Genomic DNA, 21,446 nt, shown 5'->3' on the forward strand with positions numbered 1-21,446 from the left:
CATGAAAACTCGCCCTTTGAGGCACGAGCCATGCAGTCTTCACCAATATTTGTGTTCTTTGGATAATCTCTCTTCCTGTGAACATTCACCTCTCTTTATGTCATCCAGCTGAGGCTCAGTCACACAAGCAACGCAAGCAACACAATGCAGCTTCATATCTGATATATACATACATACCTACACACACACACACACACACACACACACACACACACACACACACACACACACACACACACACACACACACACACACACACACACACACACACACACACACTCAGCCTGACGTACATCTAGATGTGAGTCAGACTCAATGGATATCTTAGCTTTTCCTGTAAGGACCATCGACTATGCTCTGTTTCCCCGTTGCAGAGATAAGAGACGCCCACCCAGAATGGTTTGGACATCAGCCGATAGCGTCAACGAGCTGTCCGTCAAACTCTGGTGAACCAGTCAAGCCTCTATTGAATCCAAACCAGTCAGTCAGTTTGATAGAAACACAGCTGGCATGAGGAGAGAGACTGAGTCACTCCACTGCAATATCTTTCCATCTTCTGCCCCCCCCCTTCCACTTCTTCCTCCGTCTCTTTTCAGCTTTCTTTCATTTTGTATTCTTTCATCAGGTGGATTTATTCAGATCCAGATCCCTGTCTAGCGAGGAGCATGGGCACAAAATAATCCATACAAATGGTAATCAAAATAAACAAAACAAGGCAGCAATCACACAGCCAGACAGGAAAAACAAATTCAAACCTCAGAGAGTATGTGAGCGTTTAACTTAGAGTGATTACAGTATGCTAAATGTATAAGACATAACACTTGTCTTACCTTGTGAAGAGTATAGGTGTGTAGCATTTGAGTCTGACCTTTATGAGATTTTTCATTTCATTTAATCGTTTATTTAGCAGGGACAATGCACATTAATGAACACTTAAAACTAAACAAATGCAAATAGTGTAAATATGCCGGATGTTAGCTTGGAGCTCATTTCCATCCGCAGTCCCTCACATAAAACATTTAAGAACGTGACAATTATACACATAGCAAAAACAAATACATCATGATATGCAACAAGTGCAAAAGAGCAAGAGCAGCATACACAAGTATTTACCACATGGCAGTAAAATCTAGCAGCAACGACATGTAAAGTGCAAGAGAAGATACAAGAGCTAAAGTGCGAGAGGAGATACCCCTGTGCTAAAGTGCATTTAGCGGTGATTGTTTCTCAACCATTCTTTGAGTTGACCTTTAAAGCTATTGAGAGTGGGACAATCCCGTATCTCAGTTGGGAGGCTATTCCAGAAAGAGCTGCTTTTAATTTGGTCCAAAAGTGGTCCATCTGCGGTGGACTTCACAGTCTCCTCTGGTTTCTGACCTAGTTCAAGGTTCAAGGTTCTTTATTGTCAAACTAACATAGCTACAGAGTAATTATTTCGTTGAAAATCTTAGGTCACAGGCTTCTCCAACAATGCAACACAATAATACAGATACTAGTGCAGCGTCCAGTGGATGAATTCCCCTAAGGGAGGGGGGCCAGTCCATGGAAACATTTAGAAAAAAAACACGTACTTTTAAAAGACTTACAATTGTCCAAACTCAAGAAATTGTGTTTTTCAAGGATGGTACAGTGGTGGTATGAATTTGGCTTTCTGTCAAACACCTTGATAGCTCTCTTGTACAGTTGTATGGGTTCCAGGTTTGTGGCACAAGCAAACGACCAGTTTGTCAAACAGTATTCAATGTGGGATAGATCTGAAACTATAAATGATGGATTTTGGAGCCACATAGTAATTTGTTGAGCCATGGCTTATTTAATTTCCCTTCTGGAAAACCAACTTTTTGATATAAATCTCCACTGGGACTGTGAAATGTATTGGATAAGAACAAGGCACTGATGGAAATTACTATCTTCAGAATGAAAGGCAGCATCTGAATAGAACATTTCGCTGTTGCATTTAAAGGAATAGTTCAACATTTTGGAAAATGTGTTTATTCCCATTTTTGTTGCACATTAGAAGAGAAGATCACTCTTTTGTGTTAGTACACTAAATGTAAGTATTCAACAAGCAGCTGGCTAGCTTATCTTCGATTATATTAGTTTTGCCTAACTTTGTGTAAAGACTGGGAACAAGGGGGAACAGAAATAATCTGAAACATACTCTCTCATAAAGCTGCAATGTTTATGCATTTTTTATTTGTTCTACCAACGTTTTATCTTAAATCTTATAAACTGTATATCAACATTTATTGCGTAGTTCAGCCATTTGCTAAAGTAAACTGTGGTCTGGTGCTGGGAGAATTTACGCATGACAAAGGTGGTTTGTTAGAGATTTAAATGCAGTAGAGTTTTGATATTCAAAGTGTAGGCTAAGATTTCATCTTTTGCTGTTCAAAAGTGCGATGATTTTGTCTGTCTTTTTCTATTCTTGTGTTAGACATGCACGTCATTGCAGCCCCTTACATTGACCCTATTTACTGACCTTGTTTTTGTTCCTTCAGTGTAGTTGTGAAACTACATTTATAATACTACAAAAGTACCAATGGCTAAAACATGTTTTATACATTACAGAAATTATGTATTACCTGGGATTTTGTTAGCTCTAAGAGGTGCTGCAGTGACAAGTAGACAGAGTGTCACGGTTTGTGAAACAAGCAGGACCCAAATGCAGATATAAAACTGAAAATTCCTTTATTTCAAGGCTATGATATATATATATACAATGACAAAACAGAACACTCACCGCAGAACTAGTCAGGGAACAAGACGAACCGACCAAGACAGACAGAAAACCCAGAACTTAAATACACACAAGACTAATCACACAACAAGACACAGGTCCTCACCTGTGTCTTGTTGTGTGATTAGTCTTGTGTGTATTTAAGTTCTGGGTTTTCTGTCTGTCTTGGTCGGTTCGTCTTGTTCCCTGACTAGTTCTGCGGTGNTCCTCCTCCTCCTCCCCCCTTCTCTCTTTTGCTCTCTTCTCCTCGTCCAAGCTGTTAAGCTGTCCAGCTCTCTGCTGCCAAGCGGCCGTGTGAAGCCTCGCCAAACTAAACACGGGCAGGTAGCCCGCCACTCGCCCCACACACACATGCACACACATGAAACATACATCCACATACATGTCCACACAAATACACAAGCTCTCACACACGCGTTTGTAGCAGGAGTCAGGTCATGTGGCATCCCACACAAACAGTGCGAGTGATGGCTACATCAGAGCCTCGCTAATAGCAGAGAAAAACAGACAGAATCAGTAAATGAGCCCCTCATTAACTTTTTCTGACCTCGTATCCCCTGGGGGAAGCCAAACCAATCACACCGCCAAATCAGCTTCCTGTGCTAGACACTGATCCAACATCAGCTTTCGCTCATCTGTTCCTGCACGGTGCCACTGCTGCGAGAGAGGTTGGACACAGAGGAGGAAAATGGGAAGAGAAAATTGCCACGCATGTCTGCATGTGTGTTTTACATTCCATGACAATGGGTGGCTGTGAGGCAGCCATCTTCCTGTAAGGGCTTTTTTCTTGATCACATAAGACTCTGGGCAGAAGTTACTCTCCTTCTTTGTTTTCCCCCCTCCGGGCTCCAGGCTTTGGGACCACCGTACTGACTCGACTCCGCTTGCGGTAGTCGTTGATGATAAAGTAAATGCAGATGCCTTTCAAGCAAACATAGGACTGTGTTCAAGGCTAGCCTGTGTTGAATTAGATGAATCCCAACCGAGGCTCTTTTTATGACTCATAAGCAGGCTGACAGGGCCGTGCCATAGTGACTGATAGATTCATTTGGCATTATTAAGTCATGCCATTTAAGGGGGCAATTTGTCAATGAGCGACATGGAGCTTTGGTGTGTGTGTGTGTGTGTGTGTGTGTGTGTGTGTGTGTGTGTGTGTGTGTGTGTGTGTGTGTGTGTGTGTGTGTGTGTGTGTGTGTGTGTGTGTGTGTGTGTTTACAGTCACACCAAATCACTTTACTGTAGCTGATATTACACCAGTGACGCAGAGCTTTACTTCATGTGGATGCTTTGTTCAGACCGGAGGGGTCTTTACTGTTTAGACACCGTCTCCATCACCTCTCCTGTCTCTTCTTTTGTGTGTCTCTCTTTCTTTCTAATGCTATATCTCAACCCCCCCCCACTTTCCAATATTAACTTTTTTCCCCATTGGAGTGCTTTTTTCCATTGCCTCCCGTCTCTCCATATGGAAATGACAGAGTAGACGAAATGGATCTGTATATTAAAGCCTAGCTGACATTAACATTAGCATAATGTGTTGTGGCCTTAGGGCAATACCTGCCATCTGCATTAGCCTGTAGACACACACAACACACCCAAACACAAAAAATATCATACACTTACAGACAAAGCCCATGGAAGACCCTCATACAAAGACACAAATAGAGGATTAAAGGAGAAACCTAAACCTTACATTAAGAATATCAACGTGTTACTTCAATGATCTAGGAAAGTTTAACCAATATTTGAGTTTTCTTTTTTATAGCCCTTATTCTATGATCAGTTGTGTAGCAAAAAATGTACTGATACACGCATATCAGGTATAAAGTACATCTTTCACAGTTTATTGTACACAGAGCAATTACCTTATTCTTGATGACATCACACATTTTGAGCACTTTAGTTTTTGGATTTCGGTGAGATTGACATGTATGAACCTTTAAAATAGGCCTAGCACCTCTAATTTTGTCCCTCACATGTTCACACAGGTTGATAAGGAACATGCAAGTAATATGTTGGTTTGAATGAACGGATACAATTGTGTTTTTCTTTTACGGCATATCTTCTTTTTTTTACAATACTGATGGGGATTTTGTTTCTTTTGATCTACAGATAAAAATGAGCCATCCAGCTACATCTGCACTACCTGTAAGCAGACATTCACCAGCGCCTGGTTCCTGCTCCAGCATGCCCAGCACACTCATGGCATCCGCATATACCTGGACCACCACCCAATCAACTGCTCCCTTACTCCGCGCATGGCTCTGCCTCCCCCCTTCACTGAAACCCTGCCTCGCTCCCCTCTCCCCAATTTCCTTGGCGATGCCAACAACCCATTCCACCTTCTCCGCATGGCCGCGCCCCTACTAAGGGAACACCCCCCTCCCCCGGGATACATGGAGACCCGACTGCCTGCAACACCGCCCTTTGTCAGCCCTAACCCGCCCCCTAGACTCCCTCTAGATCGGCTGGGAGAAGAGATGGGGCTGCTGTCCCAGCACCCCAGTGCCTTTGAGAGGGTGATGCGGATGACCCCCATGGATCCCCCTTCCATGGACTTCTCCCGACGTCTGAGAGAACTGGCGGGCAACACGACCAATAATGGGGGGCCCACTCCTCCTCTATCGCCCAACCGTGTGCCACCCATGCACCGCTTGCTGAGTCCCACGCTTTTCCAGCCTGGTGCCAAGCCCCCGGCGTTTCTCACCTATCCTCCTCCGCCCACTTCTCAGGGGGGACACGGTTCTTCCAGCCCTCCCGAAAGCCAGAGTCAGAACCAGAGCCAGGCGAAATCAAAATCCTGTGAGTTCTGTGGCAAGGTCTTCAAGTTCCAGAGCAACCTGATCGTCCACAGACGCAGTCACACAGGCGAGAGGCCGTACAAGTGCCATCTATGTGACCATGCCTGTTCCCAGGCCAGCAAGCTTAAGAGGCACATGAAGACACATATGCACAACAAGTCTGGGTCCATAAGTGGTTCCCCAGAGCAGGGAAATAGAGAGGATGGTGGAGAAGGTGAGGAAAAGAGCAGGGAGGGGAATTCAAGAGGGATGGGCATGGACAATGAGGAGGAGGAGGAAGAAGAGGAGGAAGAAGAAGAGGAAGAAGAGGAAGAGGAGGAAGAACTGAGGAATGGCAGTCGGCCAGATTCAAACTTAAGTGACGACTCCCAGGAGTTCGGCCCGAAAAGGCCGAATGGCCCCAGACATTGTCCTGGGGAAAAACAATTGAGTGATGTCAGGGATAGAGTAAGTGACAGTGGTGGGGTGGGCATCATGCACCCATACAACCATCTGGACAATCACCTTAGACTTAACCTTAGCAAGAGAAGCATGGAGAGACAGCCCAATGGAGTCGCTGGAGAGAGGGGTGAAGAGAGAGAGAATGAGAAGCAGCAGGACAGACAGCGAGACGAGCAGATGGAACAGAGGCCTGTGATGAACGGCAGAATCAGTGTATCCGAAGTAGACTCCTTCCCCGGGTTGTTCCAGCGTCGGCCCACCCCAATCACAAGCCCGAATCCCTCCAACAACAACAAGAGGATCAAGATAGAGAAAGAACAGCTGGAGCTTCCCCCAACCTTACCCCTCATCTCCCCTGAGAATGTCTACTCTCAGCTTCTGGCTGGCTACGCTGCTTCGCGCCACTTCATCAGAGAACCCTTCATGGGATTCACAGATTCCCGTCAGTCGCCGTTCGGCACCTCCTCCGAGCACTCCTCCTCAGAGACGGGGAGCCTCCGTTACTCCACCCCGCCCGGAGAGCTGATGGAAGCAGGAAGTGCCTCGGGCCGCAGTGGCAGCAGCACTCCTCACCTCCTGCGGGGACCCGGACCCGGCAGGCCCCCCAGCTCTAAAGATAGGAGGAATGACACCTGTGAGTACTGTGGCAAGGTGTTCAAGAACTGCAGCAACCTGACGGTGCACAGACGCAGCCACACGGGGGAACGGCCCTACAAATGCGACCTGTGCAGCTACGCCTGCGCCCAGAGCTCCAAGCTGACACGCCACATGAAGACCCACGGGCAATTTGGAAAGGATGTGTACCGCTGCGACATCTGCCACATGCCCTTCAGCGTCTACAGCACGCTGGAGAAACACATGAAGAAATGGCATGGCGAACATTTGATGGCCAGTGAGGTCAAACTGGAGGAGGCGGACAGAGTTTAAGCCAGCAACCATTAGTTATACAGCCAACAATGTACACAAGCAAACACTCACACACACAAACACGAAAGCAGACACATGCACACACGAGATCCCTATAACCACTTCTTCAGTTATAGGGCTTGGCTGGATAATCTCTCTCTCTTCAAAAAAAATGAGACTGATTGATGTTCATCTTTTTTTCTTGTCACAGAAACTGCCACCTGAGAATATAAACAAAGGGAAACTTTAATGAGAACTTGTCTGGAATGCACAACTTGGTGTTTCTTGGCAAACTGTCTGAGGATTTGATCAGTTAGCAATCCATGGAGCCTTTCTACTGTGCAATAATTTCTGTATTTATTGGATTTTTGTAATGATATTTGGCATGTGCAGGTACATCTTTGTGGGATTTCATATGGAGTTAGTTTTGAAATGTGCTAAAATGTTTTTTTTTCTAAAATGCAATGGGAAGAAGTCATCCTTAATACAAATGTTCTCTTTTTTTCTCCTTTAAGGAAGCTTATTATCATGTGCGAGATCAATTGTGCAAAGCAGTTAGCTTTTTAAAGTTAAAATAATTGTTTTCTATATTAACTGTAGCAGCGACTACAATCCACTCCCTCATGCAGGCCTAAAGCACTGAATGTCAGCCTGACAATAAAACATCATGCTGGATTTAAAAAATCCATCATAATCTTAAAGACCTGATTAATTTATTCAGGGAATTTGTCCTTTTGAATATTGGCGTGTGAATAATTCCTTAATGCAGTTACTGTATTGCTGTCCTGCTTTGGACAGGACATAAATCAAGGTTGCACTTAATAGGAGGTACCTTTTAATTGATGCTTATTACATTCCCAATGTAGAATTAAAAATACCATATTTAATATGTTGAATAAGTTAAGACTAGTCTACTTGTGATTAATGTGAGAAGGAGAACAGTCCTGTTTATGGTTTGTAAATATATTCATTTTTTTTATATGTCAAAGTAGCCCCGACTGTACGTGAAAGATGGCCTAAAAACGAAACAATCAGAAGACCAGCTGCTTGCATCACCCACCGTATATGCTAAGTGTAACTACCATTCATTTTTGCTTTATCAGACCCACTTAATTATCTCACCCACTCCCACCCCCCCCACCCCATGTGTGCTAACTCAAAGGCAATTTGTTAAGCTAAAGCAACTTCAACAATTGTAACACGTTCCAAATCACTCTGCATCTCCTTCTCGTGTCCGCGGTGGCGTCTCTCTCCGACCCGGGTCGACTCCCCGTGTCCCCTTAGGATCTGCAAAACAGTTCCAAATGAAATTCATATCAATATGTGTTAGCGTGTGTGTTCTTCTCTCCGCAGTGTGCTCTAAGCCTCGCTCTCCGACGGCGTCTTTTCACAGTTCACTAGCTCAGATTCATGCATTAGAGCGGCTTTTAAAAGGAAGCCTGTTCATTCGCCTCACAAAGTGATACGGGTTTAACTCCCAGTAACAGATTCTGAGACAGTGTGCATGTTCGTGACTTTTGGGGATTACGTTTTTTTATTTTCTGCATCGTTCATCCTGAAATGAATCTGGTAAAGAGAGAGGAAAAAAAAATAGGCTATATGAGTTATGATAATTTCGAGCACAGCTGCAATGGGGGCAGGCCAGGCGACCTTGAGTAGGGGCTATTCTTATAGTAAGATGAAAGATTGGAACGGAGAAATGAAGAGAAAGAAATAGAGGGAGAGAGAGCAAGACCTTGGCCAGGGAGAAGAGTCATTCAAATGAAATTGGAAGCATATGAAAAGTGTTTTTTTTTCCGTACCCAAATGCACATCTACTGGCCACATCTTATAACGGACCGTCAGTGTGAGACAGAGCGAGCGGGAGAGGGAGGGAGACGGGAAACCACATGAAAGGAGATTGAGACTACATCTTTCATTTTAGTGCTGCAAATCATCACAATCATCTTCACTTGAAAGTTCGACGTGCTATTGTCAGGTTTTATGTGCGCCATTTTGTTTTGGTAAAAAAGGGTGCAAATCCCTATTTTTTGCTGATTTTTAGAAAGGAAATGATCCGAAGACCACAGATCTGTTAGTCCAAAATGAGGCATACAACAATGACATCTATCACATGCACAGATGAATAGTGAAACCCTAACAGAGATCCAAATCACACATGGACGTTCAGTCTTACAATATGTTTACAGTGTTGAAGTATGCCATTAATGAAATACTCTGTGTAAGTGTTTAAAAATGATGATAAAGTATTGTTTTTTGCCAATGTTCTTTCAAATGTTTTTGAATGCCATAGCAGTTTTGTATGATTCTCCTGGTGGAGGGATTTTATCTTCATGAATATTTTTCTGTATGATTACTTGTTCACTGTATGGGAAGACAATTTTTTGGAAATGTAATATTGCAGAATCATGCCAGATTATCTTTTTTCCCCCTAACAAACGTGGTGCCATTATTGACTTTCGGTCTCTTTTTTTTATATTTAATTTTGAGTGAATTTCCTGTTGTTGATTTGGTGAAGCTATCCTCCATGGATGTAAAACAAAATTATATTAAAACAAAAAAAGAATTATAAGAATAAGATGATCCTAAAAGAAGACATTTCGGCAGGGGAATGCAATGCATTATGTGGAAATCCTTTTCCAAATCAATTTTTATGAGACATTCATGAACATTGTTTTGTTCTTGTTTTTTCTCAAGGTTGGTTGAAGGTCATGTGACGGCACTTACAACTGTAATTTTCATATTTCACTTTTCACACCTTTCACTTACACTCTTTGTACAAAAAATTGTTTCCTTGTTCTTTTCTTTTTGAGGGGGGGGGGGGGGGGGGGGGGAGTGCATCATTGTGAAAAAAAGTGATTTCAGAACAGTACACATCTGCTGTATTGAACATATATGTATTTTTGTAATGTGTTGAAAAATCAATACAAGAAAGCCAACACTTCAATAAATGTTGCAATTGCTCTATGATTGAAGCAGCTTTTTATTCTGATTATTTCATCTTCCTTTTTTCTAACACACACTGACAGCTCCATAGTTTTAGTTTGCAGCTACACAACTCTCTTTTTACAATACCAGCATTACTGCCTATTCCTCAGGACATGCCTCATCTGTTAACACCAACACAAATGTTTTATCTACTTCTGTCGGAGGGCGAAAACAAAATAACATTGTTGGAAAAATACCACACATGTGAATCATGCATTTTTACGCTATATCAACAAGGTTACATACTAACCATCAGAAATGGCTGCTATTCATTTAGTATGACTCCTACTCTGATGTTGTCTTTAGGGTGTGGAACCGTGTTTCACTGCCAGCAAACAGCTGCTAGCCCATACTGGATTAATACTTAGAAAGATGTGCTAATTATAAAAACAAACTAAAAGAAAGCAATTCTAATATGGTTTCCACAACATTTATTTTGTTCATTGTGGAAACTACAGATTCAGAGATTATGAACAAATATATTTATTTATCAATGAATAGAGTATATGAAGCAGGAGGGAACAGAATTTGTCTTATTTAGTCATATTTTACCGTATTTGAAATCCTTTATATTGACTCATTCACAACAATAGAAGACAAGGGTTTATTCTACATCATTGCTTTTTCTGAATGAGTTAAAACAATACCCTACATAACTTTACATGATTGCATTCACAATAATGCGTTCTTGTTTCTCATGAGTTATTGCTCCACAAAGTCAGAATTCATATACTGTATATATTTTAGGGTTAGGAAACCAACCAGTTTTGGAAATACTTGAATAAAATAATGAAACCTTAATTTTGTTTTTATCAGCAGCTACAAAATTCAACCGAATGTCATCGAAATAAAACCAGTGTAATAAAAACTCTAATAAAATCTGCATTCAGTATTTTTGGCTAGGCCATCCCTGGAAACGAGAAAGTCTGTAACTAAATTAAAGCAATACAACAACAGAAAATTGCCACATTTCGTACTAAGGAATTTAAATTTTAGAAACCGCTGACTTTATCTGTAAAAATGCATTAGTCATTAAAGGCAATGCAAACTGTGGTAGAAGTTAGAGTGTGATATATAAAGGTCTCAGAGTTTGAATGGTTGAAATACCATGTTGTCAGTTAGGAATCTTGTCGTTAATGGGCAAGACAAGACACACATTGTAGAGTCTTGATCATTACCTAATTAAAACATATTTTACATTGTGCCACTTAACCACTGCATTGATAAAAAAATCATGCTCCAAAATGTTTTTTCAGAAATGACACCCTTGTTCTTAGAAAACAATAGAAATGAGAGTGTGACTCACGACTTTTTTTTTACTGAAGGTAGCTGTTGACAGCCTCATGCTTCATAAATGAGTCCTGGCATGAGTGTGGGGACCCATCAGGTATTTCTTGATATCAGGCCAACAGCAGTCAAGCCTGTCCTCGCTTGAGCCTTCAGGCCATTGGATAGCATAACAGTGTGTTTGTGAGAGTGTGTTTGTGTGCTAGCTCACAGAGAAAGTAGAAGAAGAGAGAGAAGAAACACAATAGAGTGGAGATAGAGGAAAGATAAAGGAAAGGAGACTTGTGCAGGGCGGGTTTGTGTGAGAAAGTCAAATCGGGAGGAATTCGAGATGTTTGCCAGACCTTGCCACACACAACAGGCCAAAAACTGCGTCAGTGTCACAACATTATGTATAGTTCAATGTAAAACTGTAATTTCAACGTCAAAATAGTCCGAAAATAATCAGCTACAAATTGCCTTACCCTGATGATGTTTGGACGTTTTGCTGTTTGCAGGAAGGATCTGATTGTGACTTTTCCTAACAGTGTGTGTGTGTGTGTGTTTTTGCCTGAAGGCTGACATCTGGGTGCCATGTTGAGGATTTTGGTCTTATGGTCAGCAGAAATGTGCATGTTGAGAACATGTGACATTCCCACAGTTCTTAACCTAGCCATGGCGCAACTATTGACGTAACAATTGCAATAGCGTGACAATCTGAAAACGGTTTGTGGTGGCAGATGTTTTAAATGGTTGAAGAAATTGATTAAAGGTTATAAAGTCAAATGATCTTCTCTTTCTTTTTACATTCATCTATTTAAACGCATAGATAGAGGATGCATTGTGTATGGCATTGCACATATTTTTCTTATCAAAGTGACATTCAGTTATGTAATTGTATTGCACAATTGTAACTCATATCACAACCTCAAGCATCCTATTATAAAGCTTATTTTGGACCATACTGAAGTGTCTATTTTTTTAAAGGGCTACTCTCCATATAATTAGGTGGCCACACATTCCGGCCACTTCTCTGCCACCAGCCCATCTTGCGCAGTTCACATGTGACATGAGGTTAAAAAAGCTCTCTGTTGAGCTTGTTTAGGAGGAGGCCCCCCCTTGCTGTGTGCCCAGCGCCGTGGGAGAAAAGTGGCCTTAAGCTCCAGTGGTGAGGAGGTGCCGTATCCTCTTCACCATGAAGCGCTGGGCAGAGGCCCTGTAGTCACAGACAGAGAGTCGCGGAGCGGGCGATGGGAAATCATGGCTTGGACTAAAACCACGTCCTCGGGGAACAGGGTGTCAGCAGGGATTGCGGTCCACGTCCTCGACCACACGGAACCACAAGTCCACCGCAGAGACCCGACTATCAACTGGATCACAGGGCTCAGGCCCCACTAGCCCCTCTGTAGATATACACTCACTAATCTACCGGCCCTGACCAGAACCCAGTCAAATAGCGCTGCCCGCACAGCAAGAAGACTGGGCTTCACCCTGCGACACAGCGACCGGAGTAAATCCGGCCCAGCTGGCTGCTCTCGGGAAAAGAGGGTAAAAAAGGAGGTAATGGATGGCGGGAAAGCAGGGAGAGCAATTTGGAAGGGTGGTCAGATGACAGAGAGCAGTGTGGTCGAGCGTGGTCACTCAACAGCTGTGGCTCGGGAAGATTCTCTCTTCTGGGGGAATCTGACCCAAAGCAACAAAGGCTTTGTGGTAATGTTGAGCGTGTAACTAAAGGACAGGAAATGCAGACTCTTTTAAGAGGGAGGAAAAACACTGAAGCCACTCTGTGGGAGGTTTTGGTCGTTTACGTCGTAACCATGTCGTCAAGCATCAAAACGGGACTCATCTCTAAACAGAAATGACAACTTATCGTTCCTGTAATTACTTCCCCCTATATTCAGAAATTGTTAAGGAAAACTAGAATCCATTGTTTGACCTTAAACTTTCCTTAAAAGTATTTTGCATTACCAATGATGGGACGGATGAGTGAACGGACATGAAAACTGATGTGATCCACTTAAACTGATTTGACTACAACCAACCCTGTTTTTACCACAAAGGACTTGTCCACATGTAGATGGGTATTTTTGTAAAAGTAATTCTTTCTATGGTTTTTGGTCTCTTGCCCACAACCAAACGCCGTCTAAGGTCACTGAAAACGAAGCTTTTGAGAACTGGTGTAGATGGAGAGATTTTTTTACTTATAACACAAGAGTTTCGGCCTTTTCAGGTTTGGCGCGTCATGTCGCACAACAGTGGCTTCAATACATCCATGAACATCATAATTGATCAAATAAACTTGCTAACACATAAATGTAAAGTTACTTTGTCACTATATTGAGGGACAGAGGCGTCAGAAAGTGCTACAGAGATTACTGCTTCATTATCCAACATTCCCACAACCCAGACTGCGCCACTACCAACTTTGCCAACCCTCACCCTAACCCTAACCTGCCCACATGGCATTGAAAGCGATTTAATTGCATTCAATTGAAATCAATTTAGCTTTTGATATGGACATTCTTTTGAGAACAAAGAGAGTATCAAGCCTTGTTTACATAGATTCCTACTTTTGGACTAAGCCTAAAACAACTCATTGGGTAATGATCGTCAAAGCCTTCCTTAACTTTCGGCTGTTTCCTTCGCCATGGAGACACAGTCAAGCAAAACGTTTATTTATCTTTGTCTTTCAGCCACACCCTTGCTGTCTGTGCATTTAAGTCTGCTGCTTTCTTTTCATCTCATAACCTCACTTGTGTCTTTTTTCCTTTCTTAGTTCTTTTGTTCTCTGTTTCCTCTCCCGCCGCGAGTACTTCTACTTGATTGATTCATTCCAGATAAACTTTCTCTCTGCATAGCTCCGTCCCCCTTATTTCAAGAGATTGTCTCTCTTTTCCTCACCTCTGTCCCACTGTCAGCGTAATTTCATTGGTGTCAGACCTCCCATATGGCCGCGGTGGGGAAGCTTCTCTGCTGTCGGCTTCCTGACGCCCGACCTGCCTCCCCCCCGCACACCTTGCCTCAGGGGGGTCAGTGTCATTGTTGGCATTGGGGCACATGCTCGTCGTGGTGCAATATTAAATCTTCTCATTTGATTTGGACTGTAATTATGTCGTAAAAACAAACTGGCTGTGAAGCCGTGGCCCGCCAGTGTGATCTACTTTCATCAAGTGCAGACTGGCTTAATTATAGAGTGCGCTATACACCCATCTTTCACTGGGCAGCTTTTCCTGCTGCTTCTTTAAGCCATCACATTCTTTTATTGTGCGTTAATCACAAGGCAATTGGGCCGTGTGCAATGGCTGGGGGTAGATTTTAACACTGGTTTGTACACATCCTGCACATTGTGGGGGAGAAGACAAAAGTCAGGAGTTAAGCATTTGTACATGGTAATGGAATCTGATGCCTCCTCTATTTCTGCGGTGTACTTAATGATATGGTTTTCATACCACAAAGGTATTCAAATGTGAGGAATCTCTGCGGAGAATAAAGGATTCACTGTTCTTTGTGCACTTCAAATTGAGTGTGTGAGGTGAGACGGATAAATGAGGAAATTTGACAATAAATGACCAAAGCTTATCAAAGGAAATCACGCTGATGAGAATGACTGTAAATACAACTTGGATATTTCCCCCTTGGGATTTTATTTCTGTTTCATTATCTTAAGAGGGAGCCATAAAACACATGAAGGAATAACACTCAAGTATGAAGATCTATGAATTTTATAAGCAAATTATTTCCTCATATAGACGTTGCTTTTTATCTGCTTTTTACAGCCAGACATCTGAAATACATGTTTGTTTAGGCCTGTGTGTGCCACATGGTTAAGTCGAACCAGATTCCACCTTCCCATAAACTCGCACAGGAGGACGCCAGATGCCAACATGCGACATATGGCAATATGTATATTCATTTTTGTTTTGCCATGCTTCATGCAATATGTTTTGGAGCGCTGCTTCAAATCGCTCTCACGATTAAATGATTTGCACTGTGTATTACATGTCTCAAACTGATTTTCCATTTATATGTTTCCAGTTAAATCGTGTATGGTTATAATGATGTCCGTTACCAGGAAGGCCTTATGGTTGATCATTAATATAATAATTCCCTCTAATAATTATCCAAAAACAGAACTCTAAAAGCCGTTGTTTTCACAGATTAAAAGCCAAGTGATAATTATAACCTTGATGTCAATGCTCATTGGCGACCAACACGAGAACACAGCAAGGTTTTCTGTTGGAGATGAGTGTGTGAGGCAGGGATAAAGGAAGGAGCTGTCTGGGGACTGACCCCTTTATTTCTTAATAGTTGAGCAGAAAAAGAGGGGAGACTATGAAAGCTGAAGGGTCACCGGGGGAGAACTCCCTCGTTTTTGTCCCACTCCCCCGGCCTTTTATGATGGGTTCATCTGTGTTGTGACAGGTGTGTGAAGTAGGCACCTTACTAGAGGTAATTGCCATTTCTCTCCTGTGGGTCATTGTTTGTCCCTATGCCTGAAAAGACCATTAGGAAGAGAGGATTTCAGCGCCAGAGTTACAGATGAAGACTTTGTAATTCTCCTGTTCTCCCAGGGATAAATTGAATAATTATAAAATATTCTGAGTGGATCCATTAACGGCGTGTACATAAACACACCCTGCTGATGCTGCTGTTCTTCGGCTGGAACACACGGCTGTGGCTTCACTGCAGAAACCATTATGGTGCCACAGAGGAGAGTCATAAAGGTGATTAACAGTTGCTTCTAATTAAAGATCAATGGAGAGTCTTTCTGAGGTGATTTGTTATATGAATTAGGATGCCCACTGTCCATTAATGACATCAGGCAATGTCACTGTAACAGATTGGCTATTGATTCACCCTTGTTTGAAACACAGCTTGAACCAAACCATAGATCATGACTGCCCAACACATTGGGATTTGTTTATGAATGCCCCTTGATTCAGTGTGGCAAAAAGTCTGACGATCACCACATGTTCGGGAAGGCATGGCTTTTATTAAACGTATGCATTGCATCAGAAGATGGATGTGTGGCATATGTCTATTTAATGATGGATGTGCGGTAGTACGATTTGTAACCTGAAGTGCATACTCCCACATCCTGATTCAGTAATCAGACTTCATTAGAGATCAGCAATGCATCACATGGGGTAAAAGGTGTAGAGCTGATTTCACATGACCATTATTCTAAACACCTACTCGGAGTAAATCTATGCACTTTACACTTCAAGGCTCTGAACTACTTACAGACCGTTCTCACAGTGCATATATTGATTTGTCAAATCAGGAAAAGCACTGCTATACTTGATGATATTAATGTGGTTCCATTGTGTGGCAGAATGTTAAATATCAGAGCTGAGTATCCTATGAAATGCAGGCGTTGGAGTTCCCTGGAGAACATTTCCGTCTGAATAGGCACTAAAATAACCTTGTTTTGGTAACGTTTTGTTGCATCATAAGATACACTTGATCAACATTTGCTTAACATTTGAGAACTAAAAAGTCTGTTCTTGAAATGAGGCATGAACAATCCAGTGTGCAACATCGAGGGAGTCTAAAGGCAGAGGCCGGATGACCCTGATGTTTTTCCAAGACAACCATTACATTTGTCTAAAGTTTACCTTTAGTGCATGCAGAAAGGAATTGCCTTTGCTGCTACCTGCAACTAGAGAGTAGTTAAAAAGTTTAATACACAGTTTGTCTTGTCAAAGTATTGCCTCCGTTGTCGTTTTAGGTGCCTCTTGGCAGGACTTCACATTAAAAACCAGGGCAAAAATGACAAGTAACAGTTCCTTGCTCGCATGCACCTATTGGGCCCTCATTGATGGTCCCAACCCCCTGATTGCTGTGTCAGCATGGTCCTTATGTGGGGAGAGTCTTTTACCTCATTCACACCAACGGTGTTTCAGGGCCGGTTCGGAGCTGGAGCTTGAAAAGCACCAGGTTTTCCCGTTCACACCGTAGCGGAGCAGCCTCTTTGCTCCGGAATCCGGTTCGTTTCAAGCACCAAAAAATTGTCCGGCCAGAGCAAAAGCGCCCGAGCAAAAGCACCACATACGTCACGCTTACGTCGAGGCGGGGGCAGAGACAGGATCAAGTCCTGAACAACAACAAAAAGCCCGCGTTTTATCCAGTTTGTACACAACAATGGAGGAACTTAACAAGAGTTTCAGTGTTTCTGCCATAGACTGTATAAAGGTTTCTGCTCATGGTAAAGCAACGTGTCTGCGTGTTAAGGTGGAACCTGATTATTCACGTTGATCACCTCTCATTAAAACTCATTATAAATCTATAAAACTATAAATATTAAACTTTACTTCACGTGTTCATTTGAGAACAGCTGTTACATACCTGGGTGAAGGTTACAGTTCATTTAAATGAAAGATACAACGTTACTCCACACTCATGGTTCAGTCCACCTTAAGAAATAAGACCGGCCTCGGAAGCAGTTGTGTTTTAAAAAAAACTTTATTTACACGAGTACACTTTTTTATAAGAATATAGTCTAAACCACAGAAATGACTCCGGAAAAGCTGCAGATAGAGCCATAAGAAATGAATGCAACTGATTTCATCCAGCTGGAGCACAATCGGCCATTGTTGTTGTTGTTGTTGTTGTCAGCTGTGAGGGGTTTCCGCGCGGTTTGACTTTATGAAGCAGGCACGCAAACGGTCACGTCATGACGCAAACGATGACGCAATGACGCATTACCAGTCGGACTCTGGTCGGTGTGAAAAGAGCCAGAGCTAAACCGAAGAACCGGTTCTGAACCTGAAAAGCTCTAGCACGGAGCTTGAACTGGAGTTGCGTTGGTGTGAATGAGGTATTTACGTCGCAGATTGGTACTGCAGTGCATTAGATTACACCCGTTTTGTACAACAAGTCATCCAACTCATACGACCAAATAGGTAGATTGTTCAGCTGCTTATTACGACCTATAGTCACGTCTTAAAGTTTAGCACCTCTAGTGGTCGTGTAAGAAACAACAATTTGCGCCAATTGCAAACGCTCTGGCTCGTATATTCACAAATAACCCTCGCTGGAAAATCCTAAATTGTAGAATAGTTTGGCCACTAAAGTGCTTTTTGATTAGATTTCTAGCGAGAAGTGTATATTATACTTTTACAATTCACGTCCAGTGGATGTGTAGGATCTATAGTTTGATAGATATTACGAAGATTATTTGTCACGATTCTCATGTTATGTCACGTTTATAGTTTTGTAGGTTTGGGTGTTTTTGCTGTTTTCCATGTCATGTTTTCCTTTGGGTTATTGTCTGGTCCTTTTCCCTGTGTTTTTCCTCTTGTCATTAGTTTCCCTGGTGTGTCTAATTGTCTGATTATGTTCACCTGGGCCCCTGTGTTTTCTCCTCCCTCCTCACCTGTGTCTTGTTGTGTGATTAGTCTTGTGTGTATTTAAGTTCTGGGTTTTCTGTCTGTCTTGGTCGGTTCGTCTTGTTCCCTGACTAGTTCTGCGGTGAGTGTTCTGTTTTGTCATTGTATATATATATACATAGCCTTGAAATAAAGGACATTTCAGTTGATATCTGCATTTGGGTCCTGCTTGTTTCACAAACCGTGACACGCAGCCAGAATTCCTGCTCCTTTCCTGGGTTACAAAGTGAGGTGACGCAGCCTGTCCTCTGAGTCTCCCCGCCTCTCAGAGACTATTTCTGGGTAAAAAAAGCCATGTGCTCCGCCCCCTGGATCTCTGCATGTGTGTGTGCCTGTGAGTCTCTGGCCCGCATTATGAGGCACTATTTTCGGATACATTTTCACATTTTCACCACTTTTCATGTTTTTATTATGTATATTGTTATATTATTATTATTGTATATATGTATACTGTGTATACTGTTTTTGTAAAAATCGTGTGATTATTAAATAAATAATAAAACATGAATATAACCTTGAAGGTTCCCAGGGGAAAATACAGTGCCAGGTGTCAGACTATTTAAACAATGTTTACTAAATCTGGTATAAATTGTCCGTTACCTTGGCAGGGTGAGAGCCTCTGCTGCTGTCACACCGCCACATCGGCTTTCACTGTCTTGGATTACAATTTGGATGATAATGTCTATTACCTCAGGTTGTTTCAGAGCTCTTCCTCTTTCTCTGGAGTCGTCGTCACAGTGATCTTTACCTCTGATCGACAAATATATAAGTGTATCAGGTATGTCTATCTGTCTCATGTGTCTCTTATGATGCATTCGTTCCTCGGAGAGAGAGTATCTTCACCCGCGCGCGCGCTCTCGGAGTGATGCACTACACTTCGATCTCTACTATGGGTATGTCGTAACCATCTATGGGATGTCTGCCGCGCGCGCACTGTGTAGTACTAAAGATATGTGTATGGTCCTCTCTGCTGCACCTATATTAACTTAGGCGTGAGAGTAAAAGACTTGTTCCAATATTCGATCACGTCTATTCCCATACTGGATGAATATCACTTTACTATTAGTACATTCTATGTTCGGCGTAAAAATAGTATCATTTGATCTATCTTTACAACAAATAAAATATATGTATTCACAACTAAACGAACATAAGTTTAGTCCCAATATTATTTAGTGCTCTGAATAGGTCACCTTAATATTAAACAATTCGTCCATAGCAAATAGTCTAAGAAGTAATTAGTTTGTGAGCGGTAAGTCAAATTTGAGAGATGCGGTGGACTCTCGGCTTACTGTTTAGAGAAACTAGTTGTCCGATCATCACCGCTTTATTAGCCGCACGTGTAGAATCTAAATGTTGGTATAACACCTTTTTTGCTGGGCTAGTGTGTGTGCTTCTTGTTCAAAATTTTTTGTTCTTTTTTAATACTTTATGTAATGTCTTTATAAGTACCGGCCGATGTGTCTTCTGGGATCGTCCTGCCTGATCCCTCTGTTAGCGTGGTACACATGGGGACTTTCTTTACACTGGAGTCCCATTATAAAGTTGTGTAGGTCGCAGTTTCTAGTCTCTCGCGTTTTATGCGTGAATAGCATTCTACGTTCTGTCTCAGTGTTGTTAGAGTACTGTGATCTCGAGGGCATAGAAATACAATAGAATGTCGTCTTGACTAAAAGTAGGTTAGACCTGCATCGCGCTCTGTCGCTCTAGGGGGTATCTGGAGTAGCGTGAGATAACTCGCTTGGGCAGGTATTGGAACGTTGTGGTCATCTCAGTGGTGCTTTTTGTTCCGAGGGCCTGAATTCGTAGGTGGTTGCCTGATTTGGTCTACTAGTGTTGGATTGTCTTGAGAGTACGGTGGACCATTGTGGATTTTCCCCCCACACCTAAAAACGCCACGAAATGGCCAGGCGGTAGCCGTAGGTATAAGCCGGAAGTAAGTGCGTGGTGGTGGGGAAGACCTCTATAAGAGTACGAGGACCATTGGGAAATTATCAGACTATGTAGTCACGAGTAGTGGCGTGCCTGAAAGTTCGGTGCCTTATTACAAAATTATCAGCCTTTTCAAAGAAAAATTCCAGACCGTTCAACATCCGACAGTGAAAAGTGCTATGAGTAAATCGTAACTTGTAAAGGACCTCTTACGTGTCTTAATACAGGTAAAGTCCTCTCTAAGGGACAATTACTATAGCACGTTTACCTGTCCGATATGTTGCGGGTCTTGTCCACAAAACTTTCCGCCCTTTTCAACAAATTTACCAGCCTTTTCACAAAAATTTGCAGACCTTCTCTCAACATCGGACAAGTAAAACGTGCTATAGTAAATTGTAACTTGTAGAGGACCTTTACGTGTCTTATACAGGTAAAGGTCCTCTCTCAGTTACAATTTACTATAGGACGTTTTACTGTCCGATATTGGGTCCTTGTTCACAAACTTTCCGCCCCTTTTCAACAAAATTTATCAGCCTTTTCACAAAAATTTGCAGACCTTCTCTCAACATCGGACAGTAAAACGTCCTATAGTAAATTGTACATTGTGAGAGGGCCTTTACGTGTCTTATACAAAGGTAAAGGTCCTCTCCTAGTACAATTTACTATAGGACGTTTACTGTCCGATATTGGGTCCTTGTTCACAAACTTTCCGCCCCTTTCAACAAATTTTATCAGCCTTTCACAAAAATTTGCATACCTTTCTCGCAAAATCGGACAGTAAAACGTCCTATATTAAATTGTACATTGGAGGGCCTTTACGTGTCTTATACAGTAAAAGGTCCTCTCCCAGTTACAATTTACTATAGGACGTTTTACTGTCCGATTTGTGGGTCCCTATGCACAAACTTTCCGTCCCTTTTCAACAAATTTTATGAGACTATGGAGGTCCCGCGGTTGGCGTAAAATGTTCGGTCCCTTCCACAG

At 42.4% G+C, this 21,446-nt stretch overlaps 1 protein-coding gene across 1 annotated transcript; it reads left to right on the forward strand.

The window, feature by feature from the left end:
• Window positions 1-4,713: 4,713 nt before the first annotated feature.
• bcl11bb (BCL11 transcription factor B b) lies at window positions 4,714-9,860 on the forward strand. The gene is made up of 2 exons (XM_010776892.1): window positions 4,714-4,744; window positions 4,850-9,860. Exons 1-2 carry the CDS (start codon window positions 4,714-4,716, stop codon window positions 6,904-6,906), a joined length of 2,088 nt encoding a protein of 695 aa, XP_010775194.1. The 3' UTR covers window positions 6,907-9,860.
• The last annotated feature ends 11,586 nt before the right edge of the window (window positions 9,861-21,446 follow it).

Source organism: Notothenia coriiceps, unplaced genomic scaffold, assembly GCF_000735185.1.
Source record: "Notothenia coriiceps isolate Sejong01 unplaced genomic scaffold, NC01 NC01_scaffold00017405, whole genome shotgun sequence".
Classification (NCBI taxonomy): Eukaryota; Metazoa; Chordata; class Actinopteri; order Perciformes; family Nototheniidae; genus Notothenia; species Notothenia coriiceps.